The following is a 21,031-nucleotide window of genomic DNA, read 5'->3' on the forward strand; positions in this document are numbered from 1 at the left end:
GAATGGGATGAGTACTGTCCTGTAAAATGCTTTTCAAGTTTTAGGAGGATGAGTTTTGTGTGAATGGGATGAGTACTGTACTGTAAAATGCTTTCAAGTTTTAGGAGGATGTGTTTTGTGTACAGGTTGGAGGCTGATTCTTGATCTATACCAATTATCCTTCCCGTTGTCTTAATCAAGCGCTGAATCTTGACTTGGTCTTGCGCTCGCATGTTTCCAGACACGCATATCAGACCAAATGAGAGCACGCTCTGCAGGACAGATTTTTACAACATATCAGACCAAAGGACAGCACGCTCTGCAGGACAGATTTATACAACATATCAGACCGAAGGACAGCACGCTCTGCAGGACAGATTTATACAACATATCAGACCGAAGGACAGCACGCTCTGCAGGACAGATTTATACAACATATCAGACCAAAGGACAGCACGCTCTGCAGGACAGATTTATACAACATATCAGACCAAAGGACAGCACGCTCTGCAGGACAGATTTATACAACATATCAGACCAAAGGACAGCACGCTCTGCAGGACAGATTTAAACAACATATCAGACCAAATGAGAGCACGCTCTGCAGGACAGATTTATACAACATATCAGACCGAAGGACAGCACGCTCTGCAGGACAGATTTATACAACATATCAGACCGAAGGACAGCACGCTCTGCAGGACAGATTTATACAACATATCAGACCGAAGGACAGCACGCTCTGCAGGACAGATTTATACAACATATCAGACCGAAGGACAGCACGCTCTGCAGGACAGATTTATACAACATATCAGACCAAAGGACAGCACGCTCTGCAGGACAGATTTATACAACATATCAGACCAAAGGACAGCACGCTCTGCAGGGAGGCTTGATCTGGGTGGAAGAAACCCACAACAGAGGTGTCATCTGCTTATTTAAATAATTTGTAGACTGCGTCAGAGGCTTGACAATCGTTTGCGTACAGTATCGGTGAAAGTACGCAACCTTGAGGGGCTCCCGTATTCTAGATGTGGAGATGGCGGAGTTAAACTTCACTTGTTGAGTACGGTTCACAAGGAAACTATGGATCCACTTGATCAGTAGAGAGTTTACACCTAACAGTGAGCATTCTGTTTGTTCCTACACTACAGTTACAGGGTGAAGCATTCAGTTAAACAGCCACCACTAACACTGAGTGGCTGCTGCCAACACACTGACACTGACTCAACTCCAGCCACTTTAATAATGGGAATTGATGGGAAATGATGTAAATATATCACTAGCCACTTTAAACAATGCTACCTTATATAAATGTTACTTACCCTACATTATTCATCTCATATGCATACGTATATACTGTACTTTATATCATCGACTGTATCCTTATGTAATACATGTATCACTAGCCACTTTAAACTATGCCACTTTGTTTACATACTCATCTCATTTGTACATACTGTACTCGATACCATCTACTGTATCTTGCCTATGCTGCTCTGTACCATCACTCATTCATATATCCTTATGTACATATTCTTTATCCCCTTACACTGTGTACAAGACAGTAGTTTTGGAATTGTTAGTTAGATTACTTGTTATTACTGCATTGTCGGAACTAGAAGCACAAGCATTTCGCTACACTCGCATTAACATCTGCTAACCCTGTGTATGTGACCAATAAAATTTGATTTGATTTGTTTGTTCCTACACTACAGTGACAGGGTGAAGTGTGGACTACTAGGAGTCATGGTTACTCTTCCTGCCTCCTGTTTCCTTTCCTCTGGTGACACACACACACACACACACACACACACACCATGACAAATGTAGATTATTTACTAATCCATCTGGTGTCTTCTGGTGCCTATGAGCAGACCTTGGGTTTGTCTTCTATTTGAAATTATTTCAAAAACTGTTGCTGTGCTTGATTGGGCTTGTCTGGTGCAATGGAACCAATAGAAACCCTGCCCACCTGGCCAATCCAGGCAGGCTAAAGTCAAATCAAATGTATTTATAAAGCCCTTCGTACATCAGCTGATGTATCAAAGTGCTGTACAGAAACACCAGCCTAAAACCCCCAAAACAACAAGCAATGCAGGTGTAGAAGCACGGTGGCTAGGAAAAACTCCCTAGAAAGGCCAGAACCTAGGAAGAAACCAGGCTATGAGGGGTGGCCAGTCCTCTTCTGCCTGTGCCGGGTGGAGATTATAACAGAACATGGCCAAGATGTTCATAAATGACCAGCAGGGTCAAATAATAATAATCACAGTGGTTGTCGAGGGTGCAACAGGTCAGCACCTCAGGAGTAAATGTCAGTTGGCTTTTCATAGCCGATCATTCAGAGTATCTCTACCACTCTGCTCCTGCTGTCTCTAGAGAGTTGAAAACAGCAGGTCTGGGACAGGTTGCACGTCCGGTGAACAGGTCAGGGTTCCATAGCCGCAGGCAGAATAGTTGAAACTGGAGCAGCAGCACGGCCAGGTGGACTGGGGACAGCAAGGAGTCGTCATGCCAGGTAGTCCTGAGGCATGGTCCTATGGTCCAAAGCAAGTATTTGAAAGGTTTCAAATACTATTTGAACCCAGGGTTGCCTCAGAGGGACACGTTTGGCTTCCTGGTATCATGAGGAGCTCGAGGACTGCAGGATAAATTGGCTACACTGAACGCTGAACTATTTTATTTCCTGTCTCAGATAGTCTGCCAATATATTTGCATTCCCTCTTCGTGTGTGTGTGTGTGTCAGACAGAGCGAGCGAGAGTCAGAGTCAGAGGGTTTGTACTTAGATGGTTTAAGTGAAAGTATTGTACTAATATGGAGCTGGCAGAGAGGCAGGAAACTCTGAACTGACGGGGGTGAATAGAGAAGGAGGGAGACCGGGAGGGATGGAGGGAGTGATGGGATTGGGAAGGAAGGAGACCGGGAGGGATGGAGGGAGTGATGGGATTGGGAAGGAGGGAGACCGGGAGGGATGGAGGGAGTGATGCGATTGGGAAGGAGAGAGACCGGGAGGGATGGAGGGAGTGATGGGATTGGGAAGGAGGGAGACATGGAGGGAGTGATGGGATTGGGAAGGAGGGAGACCGGAAGGGATGGAGGGAGTGATGGGATTGGGAAGGAGAGAGACAGGGATGGAGGGAGGGACCGAGGGAGTGATGGGATTGGGAAGGACAGAGGGAGTGATTTTATTTTTACCTTTATTTAACTAGGCAAGTCAGTTAAGAACAAATTCTTATTTTCAGTGACGGCCTAGGAACAGTGGGTTAACTGCCTGTTCAGGGGCAGAACTTGAACTTGCAACCTTCCGGTTACTAGTCCAACGCTCTAACCACTAGGCTACCCTGCCGCCCCAATTAGGATTGGGAAGGAGAGAGACAGGGATGGAGGAAGGGATGGGATTGGGAAGGAGAGACACAGGGATGGAGGGAGGGATGGGATTGGGAAGGAGAGAGACAGGGATTGGGGAGGGACAGAGGGAGTGACGGGATTGGGAAGGAGAGAGACAGGGATGGGGGAGGGACAGAGGGAGTGGCGGGATTGGGAAGGAGAGAGACAGGGATGGAGGGAGGGATGGGATTGGGAAGGAGAGAGACAGGGATGGAGGGAGGGATGGGATTGGGAAGGAGAGAGACAGGGATGGAGGGAGGAATGGGATTGGGAAGGAGAGAGACAGGGATGGGGGAGGGAGTGACGGGATTGGGAAGGAGAGAGACAGGGATGGGGGGAGGGACAGAGGGAGTGACGGGATTGGGAAGGAGAGAGACAGACAGGGATGGGGGAGGGACAGAGGGAGTGACGTGATTGGGAAGGAGAGAGACAGGGATGGGGGGAGGGACAGAGGGAGTGATGGGATTGGGAAGGAGAGAGACAGGGATGGAATTGGGAAGAAGAGAGACAGGGATGGGGGGAGGGATGGGATTGGGAAGAAGAGAGACAGGGATGGGGGAGGGACAGAGGGAGTGACGGGATTGGGGAGGAGAGAGACAGGGATGGGGGGAGGGACAGAGGGAGTGACGGGATTGGGAAGGAGAGAGACAGACAGGGATGGGGGAGGGACAGAGGCAGTGACGGGATTGGTGAAGGAGAGAGACGGGGAGGGACAGAGGGAGTGACGGGATTGGGAAGGAGAGAGACAGGGATGGAGGAAGGGATGGGATTGGGAAGAAGAGAGACAGGGATGGGGGGGAGGGACAGACGGAGTGATGGGATTGGGAAGGAGAGAGACAGGGATGGGATTGGGAAGAAGAGAGACAGGGATGGGGGGAGGGATGGGATTGGGAAGAAGAGAGACAGGGATGGGGGAGGGACAGAGGGAGTGATGGGATTGGGAAGGAGAGAGACAGGGATGGAGGAAGGGATGGGATTGGGAAGAAGAGAGACAGGGATGGAGGGAGTGATGGGATTGGGAAGGAGAGAGACAGGGACAGAGGGAGTGATGGGATTGGGAAGGAGAGAGACAGGGACAGAGGGAGTGATGGGATTGGGAAGGAGAGAGACAGGGACGGAGGGAGGGATGGGATTGGGAAGGAGAGAGACAAGGACGAAGGGAGTGATGGGATTGGGAAGGAGAGAGACAGGGATGGAGGGAGGGATGGGATTGGGAAGGAGAGAGACAGGGATGGGGGAGGGACAGAGGGAGTGATGGGATTGGGAAGGAGAGAGACAGGGATGGGGGAGGGACAGAGGGAGTGATGGGATTGGGAAGAAGAGAGGAGTAGAGCAGTGGGGAAGAGAGAGAACATAGACAGAGCGATATGGGGGAAACGTTGAAGGAAACTACGGGCTATAAACTTGACATGTTGTTGACTATTTTAGAATGTCTTGGCTGGGTACAACAACACCAAAAAGCAGCTGGGTCATTCCATGTAATTTCAGCAAGCCATATTCTGGAATCGTTTCTGTAGTTAGAAACGGATAAGATTAGCATTTCTGAAACATTATTTTATTCATTGAATTTGATCTCTGCAAATGTAAGCTAATTGATTGCACCATGAATTGGCCATTTTTTAAAAACATTTATAGGATTCATTTAATCTTCAAATAATATAGTACCTAACATCCAATTTGCACCATAATTCTTCCTAAAAATTAGTCAAAAAATGGTCAAAAGCCACTGATGGACCCCACACACCCCAACAAAACAGTACACCGTATCAGTTCTCTGTTTGACAAGTAGTTTAAATATGTGGTTTGGAGTATCGCTTCTTCATACTATGTAAGGCATTCTCTGTGAATTAGGTGATGTTTTAATCCCCTGTTCAGAGAAATTAGTAATTGAAGTTGCTTGCATTATTTACCATAAAGTAGTGTGATAGTACCAGGCTTTGACCACTAGATGCCGCTGTTCCTGCCATACCGCCACAATATTTTTTTGTAATTTTGCTGGTCTCTTGTGTTTATTACAACATTCACAACATTTCCTTTGCAAGTTTGGGCAGAAAACCATGAGAGCAATTCAGTTTGTCCTTCTCTTAGCAACCTAATGCTTCAACCCTGAGAGGGCCATCCATGTGGTGCAATTATCACATGAAGGGGTTTCCTACAAGCCCAAAACTTTTGAAGGAGAAATGGGCTTGGTGACTAAAATGTTGTGACAACCCTAATAAAATAATACAATTAGAAACCATTGCGTGGCAGTCGTATGTTTTTCAATAAAATGATTAGAACATTTTTATATCTAGTGTGATTTAGTGACATTTTACCATTAAACCCAACCCCAATACCATTTACCTTTGCAAAACACTATATAGTGTACTATGTTTGAGTACTTCTATCATTGAAAGACCATTAGCGAACGTAACATTGAAACCATTAGAAATGCTGTTGCCTAATGGTTTGCTTGTTGACCAGGAACTAACGCAGGCCTTTATAAACGAGACACAGGGGTCATTTCCTGGACTCGTTTATTTTTTATGTATTTTATTTAACCTTTTATTTAACTCATTAAGCCTATGAGAAGGACAAACTGAATTGCTTTCATTGTGAGGATGACTGCACAATAAAAAATATATATATATTTTAATATATATATTTTTTTTACCCAAAGTTTAAAATAAAAAGTGATCCATTTAAGAAACACAAGAGACAAGGAAATTGATAAAAGTATCAGGAACAGCAGCATCTAGTGGGCGAAACCTGGTACTTTCACACAACTTTATGGTAAATAATGCAAGTGACTATGGGTAATTTCTCAGAACAGGGAGAGAAAAAAACATGATGAAGAAGCAAAACAGGGTAGCGAGGAGGAAGAGGTGAGAGAAGGGGAGAAGTCAGGGTAGTGGAGAAGGAAGGGCGGGACACATGGTAGGAAGGTGGGGGGGAGGAGAAGTCAGGGCGGGACACATGGTAGGAAGGGGGTGGGAGGAGAAGGCAGGGTGAGACACATGGTAGGAAAGGGGTAGGGGAGAAGGCAGGGCGGGACACATGGTAGGAAGGGGGTGGGAGGAGAAGGCAGGGTGAGACACATGGTAGGAAAGGGGTGGGAGGAGAAGGCAGGGCGGGACACATGGTAGGAAAGGGGTAGGGGAGAAGGCAGGGCGGGACACATGGTAGGAAGGGGGTGGGAGGAGAAGGCAGGGTGAGACACATGGTAGGAAAGGGGTAGGGGAGAAGGCAGGGCGGGACACATGGTAGGAAGGGGGTGGGAGGAGAAGGCAGGGCGGGACACATGGTAGGAAGGGGGTGGGAGGAGAAGGCAGGGTGAGACACATGGTAGGAAAGGGGTGGGAGGAGAAGGCAGGGCGGGACACATGGTAGGAAGGGGGTGGGAGGAGAAGGCAGGACGGGACACATGGTAGGAAGGGGGTGGGAGGAGAAGGCAGGGTGAGACACATGGTAGGAAAGGGGTCGGAGGAGAAGGCAGGGCGGGACACATGGTAGGAAAGGGGTAGGGGAGAAGGCAGGGCGGGACACATGGTAGGAAGGGGGTGGGAGGAGAAGGCAGGGCGGGACACATGGTAGGAAGGGGGTGGGAGGAGAAGGCAGGGCGGGACACATGGTAGGAAGGGGGTGGGAGGAGAAGGCAGGGCGGGACACATGGTAGGAAGGGGGGGGGAGGAGAAGTCAGGGCGGGACACATGGTAGGAAGGGGGTGGGAGGAGAAGGCAGGGTGAGACACATGGTAGGAAGGGGGTGGGAGGAGAAGGCAGGGCGGGACACATGGTAGGAAGGGGGTGGGAGGAGAAGGCAGGGCGGGACACATGGTAGGAAGGGGGTGGGAGGAGAAGGCAGGGTGAGACACATGGTAGGAAGGGGGTGGGAGGAGAAGGCAGGGCGGGACACATGGTAGGAAGGGGGTGGGAGGAGAAGTCAGGGCGGGACACATGGTAGGAAGGGGGGGAAGGAGGGGTGAGACAGGAGGAGAGAGAAGGGGAGACTAGATATTTATGGCCTTGATGTCCTGCTGGATAATACTTCTACTGTTAAACTGTTGTAGTATAAACAAAACATGCTCTAAAACTAGGGTCATCGAAGATCCAGATGCTTTTCCTGATTCCTGTGCTATTTGCTTCTGTTGTATGTTGTGCCTTCAGACCGCAGACAGACAACATGAAAAAGTCCTAGTTCCTGCATAGCATCTCGTTTAGTGCTTCACTGCCTCTCTTCTTACTTAGTTACTCCTCTGCTCCCTGTGGAGCACGAGGCCTCAACCAGCCCAGCTGGACTATCCTTCCTGTAACGACTGTAGCCTCAGAGCAAGAGAGCCCTGACCACAACACTCAGTCGTGTGATCGTGAGGATGGCTGCCAGGCCAGAGATGGTATGTTATGGGTTAGTGCTGCAAAGTGCTTGAATGACGGAGAGAGCTGGGGAGAGAGCTGGGGAGAGAGCTGGGGAGAGAGCTGGAGAGAGAGCTGGAGAGAGAGCTGGAGAGAGAGCTGGAGAGAGAGCTGGAGAGAGAGCTGGAGAGAGAGCTGGAGAGAGAGAGCTGGAGAGAGAGAGCTGGAGAGAGAGAGCTGGAGAGAGAGAGCTGGAGAGAGAGAGCTGGAGAGAGGGAGGGAGAGAGAGCTGGAGAGAGGGAGAGAGAGCTGGAGAGAGGGAGAGAGAGCTGGAGAGAGAGAGGGAGGGAGAGAGAGAGAGGGAGGGAGGGAGAGAGAGCTGGAGAGAGCTGGAGAGAGAGAGGCAGGGAGAGAGCTGGAGAGAGAGAGGCAGGGAGAGAGCTGGAGAGAGAGAGGGAGGGAGAGAGAGCTGGAGAGAGAGAGGGAGGGAGAGAGAGCTGGAGAGAGAGAGAGGGAGGGAGAGAGAGCTGGAGAGAGGGAGGGAGAGAGAGCTGGAGAGAGGGAGGGAGAGAGCTGGAGAGAGAGAGGGAGAGAGAGCTGGAGAGAGGGGGAGAGAGGGAGAGAGAGCTGGAGTTTCACAAAGAGGGCGGGCCGGGGTTTCACTAAGAGGGCGGGCCGGGGTTTCACTAAGAGGGAGGGCCGGGGTTTCACTAAGAGGGAGGGCCGGGGTTTCACTAAGAGGGAGGGCCGGGGTTTCACTCGGAGGGAGGGCCGGGGTTTCACTAGGAGGGAGGGCCGGGGTTTCACTAAGAGGGAGGGCCGGGGTTTCACTAGGAGGGAGGGCCGGGGTTTCACTAAGAGGGAGGGCCGGGGTTTCACTAAGAGGGAGGGCCGGGGTTTCACTAAGAGGGACGGCCGGGGTTTCACTAAGAGGGAAGGCCGGGGTTTCACTAAGAGGGCTGGGTTTCACTAAGAGGGCTGGGCTGGGGTTTCACTAAGAGGGCTGGGCTCTCTCTGCTCTGCTCCAGTCCTGCCGGTCCTCCCCGCCCCTGGAGACTGGGGGAATGTGTGTGATTAACCCAGGTTCTCATAAAGATGGGTTCTCAGCAGGATGCATGGCGTTATGGCGGGCCCCGTGCTCATGCCAGCTCCCGTTAGGTCAATAGGCTGTCAAGCCAAAGGCTGAGGAAAGGAGGGAGGGAAAGAGGCAGGAAGGGATAGGGAGGGGGAGGGAGAGAGAGGGTGAAGGGAGGGAGGGGGAGGGAGAGAGAGGGAGAGAGAAAGAAGGAGGGAGAGCGAGAGTGAAGAGAGAGAGGGAGGGAGAGCGAGAGAGAGGGAGGGAGGGAGGGAGGGAGAGAGGGACGGGAAGGAGAGCGAGTGAGAGTGAGGCAGGGGGAGGGAGAGCCCAGATGTTTCCTATCATCAGGTGGTTATGTTAGTAACATGGAATGGTCTGGACCTGCTTCTGCCACTAGAACACACAGGCACTCTGTACTACTGTGTTCTATTTAAGGGATAATGCCCTCCAAGCCGGCGTTGGGAGGATATGAATGTTGTTAGGTATGTTAGGCCCGAGACAGTCAATATATCCTCCAAACAACGGATTCGAGGACATTTTCACTTTTACACAACGGGTTACTAACATATTCAAATGATGATTGACATATTTTTATTTTTAAAAAATGGTATTTTGATTCATTTATTCATACTATTTCATCCTTTCACAAGATATAGTCCCGACACAAATCTAGGATTGCTCTATATGGACTCGACCCAAGTCGTTCATTCTAAATGTTCCATTGCCATACTGGCTGGCAACGTTCATATCCCTTGCTTGCTCGCTAGCCAACTACGGCTAACTTAGTCACGACAAAACATGCAGCCAGAATAACAGCAAAGTAGCTGCATTTGTATTTGTTGAAGCTGTTTTCTAGTGACATTTATTTGGATCCATAACAATGAGCTAATGAGGCCCGGTTTCACCTGGCAGAGAAAATGTGCTCTCGTCAGGACACTTGTTCAGAGGAGCTAGCCAACAACACAGCTAACACACTCACTTCAAACTGAAGCTGGAAACACTGCAAACTAGCTGCGTTTTGTTTGACTTTTTAAAATGTTTTTTTGTTTGTTTGTTGTATATATCCATAAATATGATGCCAGCTGATTCATGATTGTGACTGGCTGAGAAACGCTGCCTGTCTGTCTGTTCCATCCCGACTCCGACACGTTCATTACAATGGGACAGATGGAGATCGAATTTGAATATTGAAACAATGTTGCAAATGTCAGAGAGACAGACAGAACGGTTTATACAAATCTCTGCTGTTGAAAACGAAATGTTAGTCTAAAAGAAATGTGAGATGATGTCTAGATGCTTTTAATAGTGGAGATCATGTTTATAACATCCCTGCCTGGGCTGATGAGACAGTGTGCGATCCACTATCAGATGGAACAGATTAAACAGGCATTTGAACGCAATAGATTTAGCCGGTGGCAATTTGAGGAATAGACACCGGCTGGAATGCGGTTTTAACCAATCAGCATTCAGGATTAGACCCACCTGTTGTATAATCTATTTGAGTGTCCTCTACTGTGTTCTATTCTATTGTCTTCTACTGTGTTCTATTCTATTGTTCTCTACTGTGTTCTATTCTATTGTCTTCTACTGTGTTCTATTCTATTGTTCTTTACTGTGTTCTGTTCTATTGTTCTCTACTGTGTTCTATTCTATTGTTCTTTACTGTGTTCTGTTCTATTGTTCTCTACTGTGTTCTATGCTATTCTATTGTTCTCTACCGTGTTACATTATATTGTTCTCTACTGTGTTCTATGCTATTCTATTGTTCTCTACCGTGTTACATTATATTGTTCTCTATTGTGTTCTATTCTATTGTTCTCTACCGTGTTCTATTATGTTATCTAATGTGTTATGTTCTATTGTTTTCTAATGTGCTCTATTTTATTGTTCTCTATTGTAATATTATATTGTTCTCTACTGTGTTCTATTATATTGTTCTCTTATGTTCTATTATATTGTTCTCTTGTGTTCTATTCTATTGATCTCTACTGTGTTCTATTCTATTGATCTCTACTGTATTATATTCTATTGTTCTCTACTGTGTTCAATTCTATTCTACTGTGTTCTATTTTATTGTTAACTACCGTGTTCTATTCTATTGTTCTCTACTGTGTTCTATTTTATTGTTAACTACCGTGTTCTATTCTATTGTTCTCTACCGTGTTCTATTCTATTGTTAACTACCGTGTTCTATTCTATTGTTCTCTACTGTGTTCTATGTTATTCTATTGTTCTCTACCGTGTTACATTATATTGTTCTCTATTGTGTTCTATTCTATTGTTCTCTACCGTGTTCTATTCTATTGTTCTCTACCGTGTTCTATTCTATTGTTCTCTACCGTGTTCTATTCTATTGTTCTCTACCGTGTTCTATTCTATTGTTCTCTACTGTGTTCTATGCTATTCTATTGTTCTCTACTGTGTTCTATGCTATTCTATTGTTCTCTACCGTGTTCTATTCTATTGTTCTCTACCGTGTTCTATTCCATATTCTCATCTTCACTATGCCTGCATCATAGTAACAAACACCATAGTAACTTTGCCATCCATGGTAACTACCACCCTGCTCCTTTCTTACTAACTGATGTCTGCTCCTGTCTCTCCTCACTAGACGTTCACGGCCTGGTGCAACTCCCACCTGAGGAAAGCAGGAACGCAGATCGAGAACATCGAGGAGGACTTCAGAGACGGACTGAAACTCATGCTGCTGTTGGAGGTCATATCAGGTGAGGAGGAAAGGCCTGGTGCCCACATGTATCTGTAATGGTGCCCACGTGTATCTGTAAAGGTGCCCACGTGTATCTCTAATGGTGCCCACGTGTATCTGTAATGGTGCCCACGTGTATCTGTAATGGTGCCCACGTGTATCTGTAATGGTGCCCACGTGTATCTGTAATGGTGCCCACGTGTATCTGTAATGGTGCCCACGTGTATCTGTAATGGTGCCCACGTGTATCTGTAATGGTGCCCACGTGTATCTGTAATGGTGCCCACGTGTATCTGTAACGGTGCCCACGTGTATCTGTAATGGTGCCCACGTGTATCTGTAATGGTGCCCACGTGTATCTGTAATGGTGCCCACGTGTATCTGTAATGGTGCCCACGTGTATCTGTAACGGTGCCCACGTGTATCTGTAACGGTGCCCACGTGTATCTGTAACGGTGCCCACGTGTATCTCTAAGGGTGCCCACGTGTATCTGTAACGGTGCCCACGTGTATCTCTAAGGGTGCCCACGTGTATCTGTAACGGTGCCCACGTGTATCTCTAAGGGTGCCCACGTGTATCTGTAACGGTGCCCACGTGTATCTCTAAGGGTGCCCACGTGTATCTGTAACGGTGCCCACGTGTATCTCTAACGGTGCCCACGTGTATCTGTAACGGTGCCCACGTGTATCTGTAACGGTGCCCACGTGTATCTGTAACGGTGCCCACGTGTATCTGTAACGGTGCCCACGTGTATCTGTAACGGTGCCCACGTGTATCTGTAACGGTGCCCACGTGTGTCTGTAACGGTGCCCACGTGTGTCTGTAACGGTGCCCACGTGTGTCTGTAACGGTGCCCACGTGTATCTGTAATGGTGCCCACGTGTATCTGTAATGGTGCCCACGTGTATCTGTAACGGTGCCCACGTGTGTCTGTAACGGTGCCCACGTGTGTCTGTAACGGTGCCCACGTGTGTCTGTAACGGTGCCCACGTGTGTCTGTAATGGTGCCCACGTGTATCTGTAATGGTGCCCACGTGTATCTGTAAGGGTGCCCACATGTATCTCTAATGGTGCCCACGTGTATCTGTAAGGGTGCCCACGTGTATCTCTAATGGTGCCCACGTGTATCTGTAATGGTGCCCACGTGTGTCTGTAATGGTGCCCACGTGTATCTGTAAGGGTGCCCACATGTATCTCTAATGGTGCCCACGTGTATCTGTAAGGGTGCCCACGTGTATCTCTAATGGTGCCCACGTGTATCTGTAATGGTGCCCACGTGTATCTGTAATGGTGCCCATGTGTATCTGTAATGGTGCCCACGTGTATCTCTAATGGTGCCCACGTGTATCTGTAATGGTGCCCACGTGTGTCTGTAATGGTGCCCACGTGTATCTGTAATGGTGCCCACGTGTATCTGTAAGGGTGCCCACATGTATCTGTAATGGTGCCCACGTGTATCTGTAATGGTGCCCACATGTATCTCTCACACCTGTCACCATCGTTACGCGCCTCATTGTTTCTATATCATGTCTGTGCGTTTGTTTGTGTATCGTGAGGTCCCTGGCTATTCAATACATATCGTATCGTGAGGTCCCTGACTATTCAATACATATCGTATCGTGAGGTCCCTGGCTATTCAATACATATCGTATTGTGAGGTCCCTGGCTATTCAATACATATCGTATCGTGAGGTCCCTGGCTATTCAATACATATCGTATCGTGAGGTCCCTGGCTATTCAATACATATCGTATCGTGAGGTCCCCTGACTATTCAATACATATCGTATCGTGAGGTCCCTGGCTATTCAATACATATCGTATGGTGAGGTCCCTGACTATTCAATACATATCGTGAGGTCCCCTGACTATTCAATACATATCGTATCGTGAGGTCCCTGGCTATTCAATACATATCGTATGGTGAGGTCCCTGGCTATTCCCAGCCCTAGTATCTGTAGTTTCCTGTTCGATAGTGACCTCTAACCCCTGACCTCTGTGTTTCCTGTCCAGGAGAGCGCTTGGCCAAACCAGAGAGAGGGAAGATGAGAGTTCACAAGATCTCCAATGTCAACAAAGCTCTCCACTACATCACCAGTAAAGGAGTCAAGCTGGTGTCCATCGGAGCTGAGGGTGGGTTCAACAATACCCTGGTCACTACTGACACTGACTGGACTGTGGTACACTAGACTGTAGTACACTAGACTGTAGTACACTAGACTGTAGTACACTAGACTGTAGTACACTAGGCTGTAGTACTACGTAGTACACTAGACTGTAGTACACTGGACTGTAGTACACTAGACTGTAGTACACTAGACTGTAGTACTATGTAGTACACTAGGCTGTAGTACTATGTAGTACACTAGGCTGTAGTACACTAGGCTGTAGTACACTAGGCTGTAGTACACTAGACTGTAGTACACTAGTCTGTAGTACTATGTAGTACACTAGGCTGTAGTACACTAGGCTGTAGTACACTAGGCTGTAGTACTATGTAGTACACTAGGCTGTAGTACACTAGGCTGTAGTACTATGTAGTACACTAGACTGTAGTACACTAGGCTGTAGTACACTAGTCTGTAGTACACTAGTCTGTAGTACACTAGGCTGTAGTACTATGTAGTACACTAGGCTGTAGTACACTAGGCTGTAGTACACTAGGCTGTAGTACACTAGGCTGTAGTACACTAGGGTGAAGTACTATGTAGTACACTAGGCTGTAGTACTATATAGTACACTAGGCTGTAGTACACTAGGCTGTAGTACACTAGGCTGTAGTACACTAGGCTGTAGTACACTAGACTGTAGTACACTAGTCTGTAGTACACTAGGCTGTAGTACACTAGGCTGTAGTACTATGTAGTACACTAGACTGTAGTACACTAGTCTGTAGTACACTAGGCTGTAGTACACTAGGCTGTAGTACACTAGACTGTAGTACACTAGACTGTAGTACACTAGACTGTAGTACTAGCCTCATTAGACCAGCCCCATCTCGCGAGTCCTGGTCAAAAGTAGTGTTATTTGGGACACATCCATGGCACCCTATTCCCTACATACTGCTGTACTCTTTTTTTTATTCTCACTTCTCACATATTTTGGGCTTTTTTGTTTGTTGGATAGGACAGAAGTAGAAAGGAAGGATACACTGAGTGTACAAAACATTAGGAACATCCCCTTTTGCCCTCAGAACAGTCTCAATTCATCAGGGCGTGGACTCTACAACACGGGAGGTTGGTGGCACCTTAATTGGGGAGGACCCGGCTCGTGTTAATGGCTGGACCTGAGTGAGTGGAATGGTATGAAATACATCACACTTGGTTTAATTCGATTAGCTCTGTTCCAGCCAATATTGTGAGCCGTTCTCCCCTCAGTCCAAATTGTTCCACAGGGATGCTTGACCCATGTTGACTCCAATGCTTCCCACAGTTGTGTCAAGTTGGCTGGATGTCCTTTAGGTGGGTGGGTGGACCATTCTTGATACACACGGGAAACTGTTGAGGGTGGAAAAACCCAGCAGCGTTGCAGTTCTTGACACAAACCGGTGCGCCCTGGCATCTACTACCAAACCCCAGTCAAAGGCACTTCAATATTTTATCTTCCCCATTCACCCTCTGAATGACACACACACACACAATCCATGTCTCAATTTGTCTCAAGGTGTAAAGCTCCTTCTTTAACCACCTGTCTCCTCCCCTGGATTTAACAAGTGACATCAGTAGGGGATCATAGTTTTCACCATGCCCTGCAGTTTACGTGATCTGGAGTTATCGGCTTAGACCACCCGAGGCCACGACATAACAGAATCCTATGGGACCTGGTCTAAAGTAGTGCACTTCATAGGGAATAGAGTGCCATTTGGAACTGAACCGATATTCTAATAAGTTGAATAAACACCCAAAACAACGTCTGTTCTCCGACACTGTCTGCAACAAAAACTCTCTGGGATTTACTGTAATTGGAAGCGTGTGTGTGTGTGTGTGTGTGTGTGTGCGCATATGCTTGTGTTTTGTCTGTGGTGGTCACACATGACCGCATCCCTCAAAAGCAATGTTGGGCCCCTCAATCCTCCTCCTCCTCCTCCCTTCCACCCTCAGAACAGAAGCTGAGCTAAAGGGCTATGTTAACCACGGTTCTAGTTTAACTAACTTAACACAGGGGTGAATGTAAACGCTGGCAGTAGCGCTATAGGTTCGGGGGTTGTGTTCAGAAATATTGTTGCTATTTTTGTTATGTTTGTTCCTTATATAAATGACAAACCGGGGCGTAGGTTTAACTACTTTTAATGAACATATACTTCAGCTAGAAAACTCCATGTTTAGCCATGCAAGACATTCTTTAACCAACTCGCGCGCCCGCATAGCCTGCTGGGTAACGTAGTCTAAATGTTACCCATGGGCGCAGTAATTGTAATTATGGGCGCAGTTCCTGGCAGTGGTGGTGTAAAAGGGGCGGAGTTTTTGATGAATGTCGAGGCTTGGCCCCTCACTGACCAATCAGAACGTGCTCCATAGCTAAATATGTGGTTTCTTCAAGTTGTTTATTTTTACGGTCATCAACTCCAATTCGAATGTTAGTCCGTTATGGCCTAGTTCGTTACATAGCCTAGACTGTAGTACACTAGACTGTAGTACACTAGACTGTAGTACACTAGACTGTAGTACACTAGACTGTAGTACACTAGGCTGTAGTACACTAGGCTGTAGTACACTAGACTGTAGTACTATGTAGCACACTAGACTGTAGTACACTCGACTGTAGTACACTCGACTGTAGTACACTCGACTGTAGTACACTCGACTGTAGTACACTAGGCTGTAGTACACTAGGCTGTAGTACACTAGGCTGTAGTACACTAGGCTGTAGTACACTAGACTGTAGTACTATGTAGCACACTAGACTGTAGTACACTCGACTGTAGTACACTAGACTGTAGTACACTAGACTGTAGTACACTCGACTGTAGTACACTCGACTGTAGTACACTAGGCTGTAGTACACTAGGCTGTAGTACACTAGGCTGTAGTACACTAGGCTGTAGTACTATGTAGCACACTAGACTGTAGTACACTCGACTGTAGTACACTCGACTGTAGTACACTCGACTGTAGTACACTCGACTGTAGTACACTCGACTGTAGTACTATGTAGCACACTAGACTGTAGTACACTCGACTGTAGTACACTCGACTGTAGTACACTCGACTGTAGTACACTGTTCTAATTGCCTTGCTTCAGTATAGAAATACGTTGTTAAACATGGGCTATAGCGTTCTCACTGATATAGGGGCTAGGCCTACTGTAAATTACAGTCTGGACATGGGCTATAGCGTTCTCACTGATATAGGGGCTAGGCCTACTGTAAATTACAGTCTGGACATGGGCTATAGCGTTCTCACTGATATAGGGGCTAGGCCTACTGTAAATTACAGTCTGGACATGGGCTATAGCGTTCTCACTGATATAGGGGCTAGGCCTACTGTAAATTACAGTCTGGATATGGGCTATAGCGTTCTCACTGATATGGGGCTAGGCCTACTGTAAATTACAGTCTGGACATGGGCTATAGCGTTCTCACTGATATAGGGGCTAGGCCTACTGTAAATTACAGTCTGGACATGGGCTATAGCGTTCTCACTGATATAGGGGCTAGGCCTACTGTAAATTACAGTCTGGATATGGGCTATAGCGTTCTCACTGATATAGGGGCTAGGCCTACTGTAAATTACAGTCTGGACATGGGCTATAGCGTTCTCACTGATATAGGGGCTAGGCCTACTGTAAATTACAGTCTGGACATGGGCTATAGCGTTCTCACTGATATAGGGGCTAGGCCTACTGTAAATTACAGTCTGGATATGGGCTATAGCGTTGTCACTGATATAGGGGCTAGGCCTACTGTAAATTACAGTCTGGACATGGGCTATAGCTTTCTCACTGATATAGGGGCTAGGTCTACTGTAAATTACAGTCTGGACATGGGCTATAGCGTTCTCACTGATATAGGGGCTAGGCCTACTGTAAATTACAGTCTGGATATGGGCTATAGCGTTCTCACTGATATAGGGGCTAGGCCTACTGTAAATTACAGTCTGGACATGGGCTATAGCGTTCTCACTGATATAGGGGCTAGGTCTACTGTAAATTACAGTCTGGACATGGGCTATAGCGTTCTCACTGATATAGGGGCTAGGCCTACTGTAAATTACAGTCTGGATATGGGCTATAGCGTTCTCACTGATATAGGGGCTAGACCTACTGTAAATTATAGTCTGGACATGGGCTATAGCGTTCTCACTGATATAGGGGCTAGGCCTACTGTAAATTACAGTCTGGATATGGGCTATAGCGTTCTCACTGATATAGGGGCTAGGCCTACTGTAAATTACAGTCTGGATATGGGCTATAGCGTTCTCACTGATATAGGGGCTAGGCCTACTGTAAATTACAGTCTGGATATGGCCTATAGCGTTCTCACTGATATGGGGCTAGGCCTACTGTAAATTACAGTCTGGACATGGGCTATAGCGTTCTCACTGATATAGGGGCTAGGCCTACTGTAAATTAGTCTGGATATGGGCTATAGCGTTCTCACTGATATAGGGGCTAGGCCTACTGTAAATTACAGTCTGGATATGGGCATGCCAAGCGTAGTCAATTAGCAAGATTACATTCACTAGGCTATTGATAAGGCCTTTTAAAGACACGTGCATAATTAAGCAATAAGGCCCGAGGGGGTGTGGTATATGGCCAATATACCACGGCTAAGGGCTGTTGTTATTATTACGCACGACGCAACGCGGAGTGCCTGAACACAGCCCTTAGCCGTGGTATATTGTAATGTATCACAACCCTTCCTCATCGCTATTATAAACTGGTCACCAATGTAAATTAGTAGTAAAACTAAATGTTTTATATATCAGACCGTATAGCGTATACGGGCTGATATACCACGGCTGTCAGCCAATCAGCATTCAGGGCTCGAATATAAATTGTATTATAAATTCCACTAAACAGGAAACGGCATGTTGATTTTAATTGGTTTAAATACAGTTCCAGGCACCATCATTGGTCCCTGTGTGTGTACAGTATAATACAGGCAAGACAACACACTATGGAGGGGTTTACTCACATCCACACTGTTCACAGGAACTGGATAAAGGTCCATTAGAGAGAGAGAGAACGTCATACTGTTCACAGGAGCTGGATAAAGGTCCACCAGAAAGAGTGAACGTTATACTGTTCACAGGAACTGGATAAAGGTCCATTAGAGAGAGAGAACATTATACTGTTCACAGGAACTGGATAAAGGTCCGTTAGAAAGAGAGAACATTATACTGTTCACAGGAGCTGGATAAAGGTCCATTAGAAAGAGAGAACGTTATACTGTTCACAGGAGCTGGATAAAGGTCCATTAGAGAGAGAGAACGGGGGAATGTCAACAACATTATACTGTTCACAGGAGCTGGATAAAGGTCCATTAGAGAGAGAGAACGGAGGAATGTCAACAAAGTTATACTGTTCACAGGAGCTGGATAAAGGTCCATTAGAGAGAGAGAACGGAGGAATGTCAACAACGTTATACTGTTCACAGGAGCTGGATAAAGGTCCATTAGAGAGAGAGAACGGAGGAATGTCAACAACATTATACTGTTCACAGGAGCTGGATAAAGGTCCGTTAGAAAGAGAGAGAACGGAGGAATGTCAACAACGTTATACTGTTCACAGGAGCTGGATAAAGGTCCATTAGAGAGAGAGAACGGAGGAATGTCAACAACGTTATACTGTTCACAGGAGCTGGATAAAGGTCCGTTAGAACGAGGCAGGCTTCTGTAACCACTTGGAGCCTGTGGAGCCTGTGTTCCGGCTAGTTTGGTACCCTCTGAGCTGGCTTGGAGCCTGTGGAGCCTGTGTTCCGGCTAGTTTGATACCCTCTGAGCTGGCTTGGAGCCAGTGGAGCCTGTGTTCCGGCTAGTTTGATACCCTCTGAGCTGGCTTGGAGCCTGTGTTCCGGCTAGTTTGGTACCCTCTGAGCTGGCTTGGAGCCAGTGGAGCCTGTGTTCCGGCTAGTTTGGTACCCTCTGAGCTGGCTTGGAGCCAGTGGAGCCTGTGTTCCTGCTAGTTTGGTACCCTCTGAGCTGGCTTTGAGCCAGTGGGGCCTGTGTTTCTGCTAGTTTGGTACCCTCTGAGCTGGCTTGGAGCCAGTGGAGCCTGTGTTCCTGCTAGTTTGGTACCCTCTGAGCTGGCTTGGAACCAGTGGGGCGTGTGTTCCTGCTAGTTTGGTACCCTCTGAGCTGGCTTGGAACCAGTGGGGCGTGTGTTCCTGCTAGTTTGGTACCCTCTGAGCTGGCTTGGAGCCAGTGGGGCCTGTGTTTCTGCTAGTTTGGTACCCTCTGAGCTGGCTTGGAGCCAGTGGAGCCTGTGTTCCTGCTAGTTTGGTAACCTCTGAGCTGGCTTGGAGCCAGTGGAGCCTGTGTTCCTGCTAGTTTGGTACCCTCTGAGCTGGCTTGGACCCAGTGGAGCTTTTGTTCCGGCTAGTTTGGTACCCTCTGAGCTGGCTTGGAGCCTGTGTTCCGGCTAGTTTGGTACCCTCTGAGCTGGCTTGGAGCCAGTGGAGCCTGTGTTCCGGCTAGTTTGGTACCCTATAACAATAGCGAGGCTATATACAGGGGGTACCGGTACAGAGTCAATGTGGAGGCTATATACAGGGGGTACCAGTACAATGTGGAGGCTATATACAGGGGGTACCAGTACAGAGTCAATGAGGAGGTTATATACAGGGTATTACGGTACAGAGTCAATGTGGAGGCTATATACAGGGGGTACCGGTACAGAGTCAATGTGGAGGCTATATACAGCGGGTACCAGTACAGAGTCAATGTGGAGGCTATATACAGGGGGTACCGGTACAGAGTCAATGTGAAGACTATATACAGGGGGTACCAGTACAGAGTCAATGTGGAGGCTATATACAGGGGGTACCGGTACAGAGTCAATGTGGAGGCTATATACAGGGGGTACCGGTACAGAGTCAATGTGGAGGCTATATACAGCGGGTACCAGTACAGAGTCAATGTGGAGGCTATATACAGGGGATACCGGTACAGAGTCAATGTGGAGGCTATATACAGGGTATTACGGTACAGAGTCAATGTGGAGGCTATATACAGGGGGTACCGGTACAGAGTCAATGTGGAGGCTATATACAGCGGGTACCAGTACAGAGTCAATGTGAAGACTATATACAGGGGGTACCGGTACAGAGTCAATGTGAAGACTATATACAGGGGGTACCAGTACAGAGTCAATGTGGAGGCTATATACAGGGGGTACCGGTACAGAGTCAATGTGGAGGCTATATACAGGGGGTACCGGTACAGAGTCAATGTGGAGGCTATATACAGCGGGTACCAGTACAGAGTCAATGTGGAGGCTATATACAGGGGATACCGGTACAGAGTCAATGTGGAGGCTATATACAGGGTATTACGGTACAGAGTCAATGTGGAGGCTATATACAGGGGGTACCGGTACAGAGTCAA

General features: G+C 47.5%; 1 protein-coding gene across 6 annotated transcripts in view; it reads left to right on the forward strand.

Annotated features, from left to right (window-relative positions):
* The window catches only part of LOC110504277 (alpha-actinin-1), a 124,100-nt gene that overhangs the window by 43,671 nt on the left and 59,398 nt on the right, over window positions 1-21,031 (forward strand). For all 6 annotated transcript variants that reach the window (XM_036962557.2, XM_036962559.2, XM_036962561.2 and 3 more), the window contains exons 2-3: window positions 11,391-11,505; window positions 13,500-13,619. In XM_036962557.2, the coding sequence (XP_036818452.1) occupies window positions 11,391-11,505; window positions 13,500-13,619 (235 nt within the window). The remainder of the gene's footprint in view (window positions 1-11,390; window positions 11,506-13,499; window positions 13,620-21,031) is intronic.

Source organism: Oncorhynchus mykiss, chromosome 25 (assembly GCF_057628025.1).
Source record: "Oncorhynchus mykiss isolate SJ-2025 chromosome 25, ASM5762802v1, whole genome shotgun sequence".
NCBI lineage: Eukaryota > Metazoa > Chordata > Actinopteri > Salmoniformes > Salmonidae > Oncorhynchus > Oncorhynchus mykiss.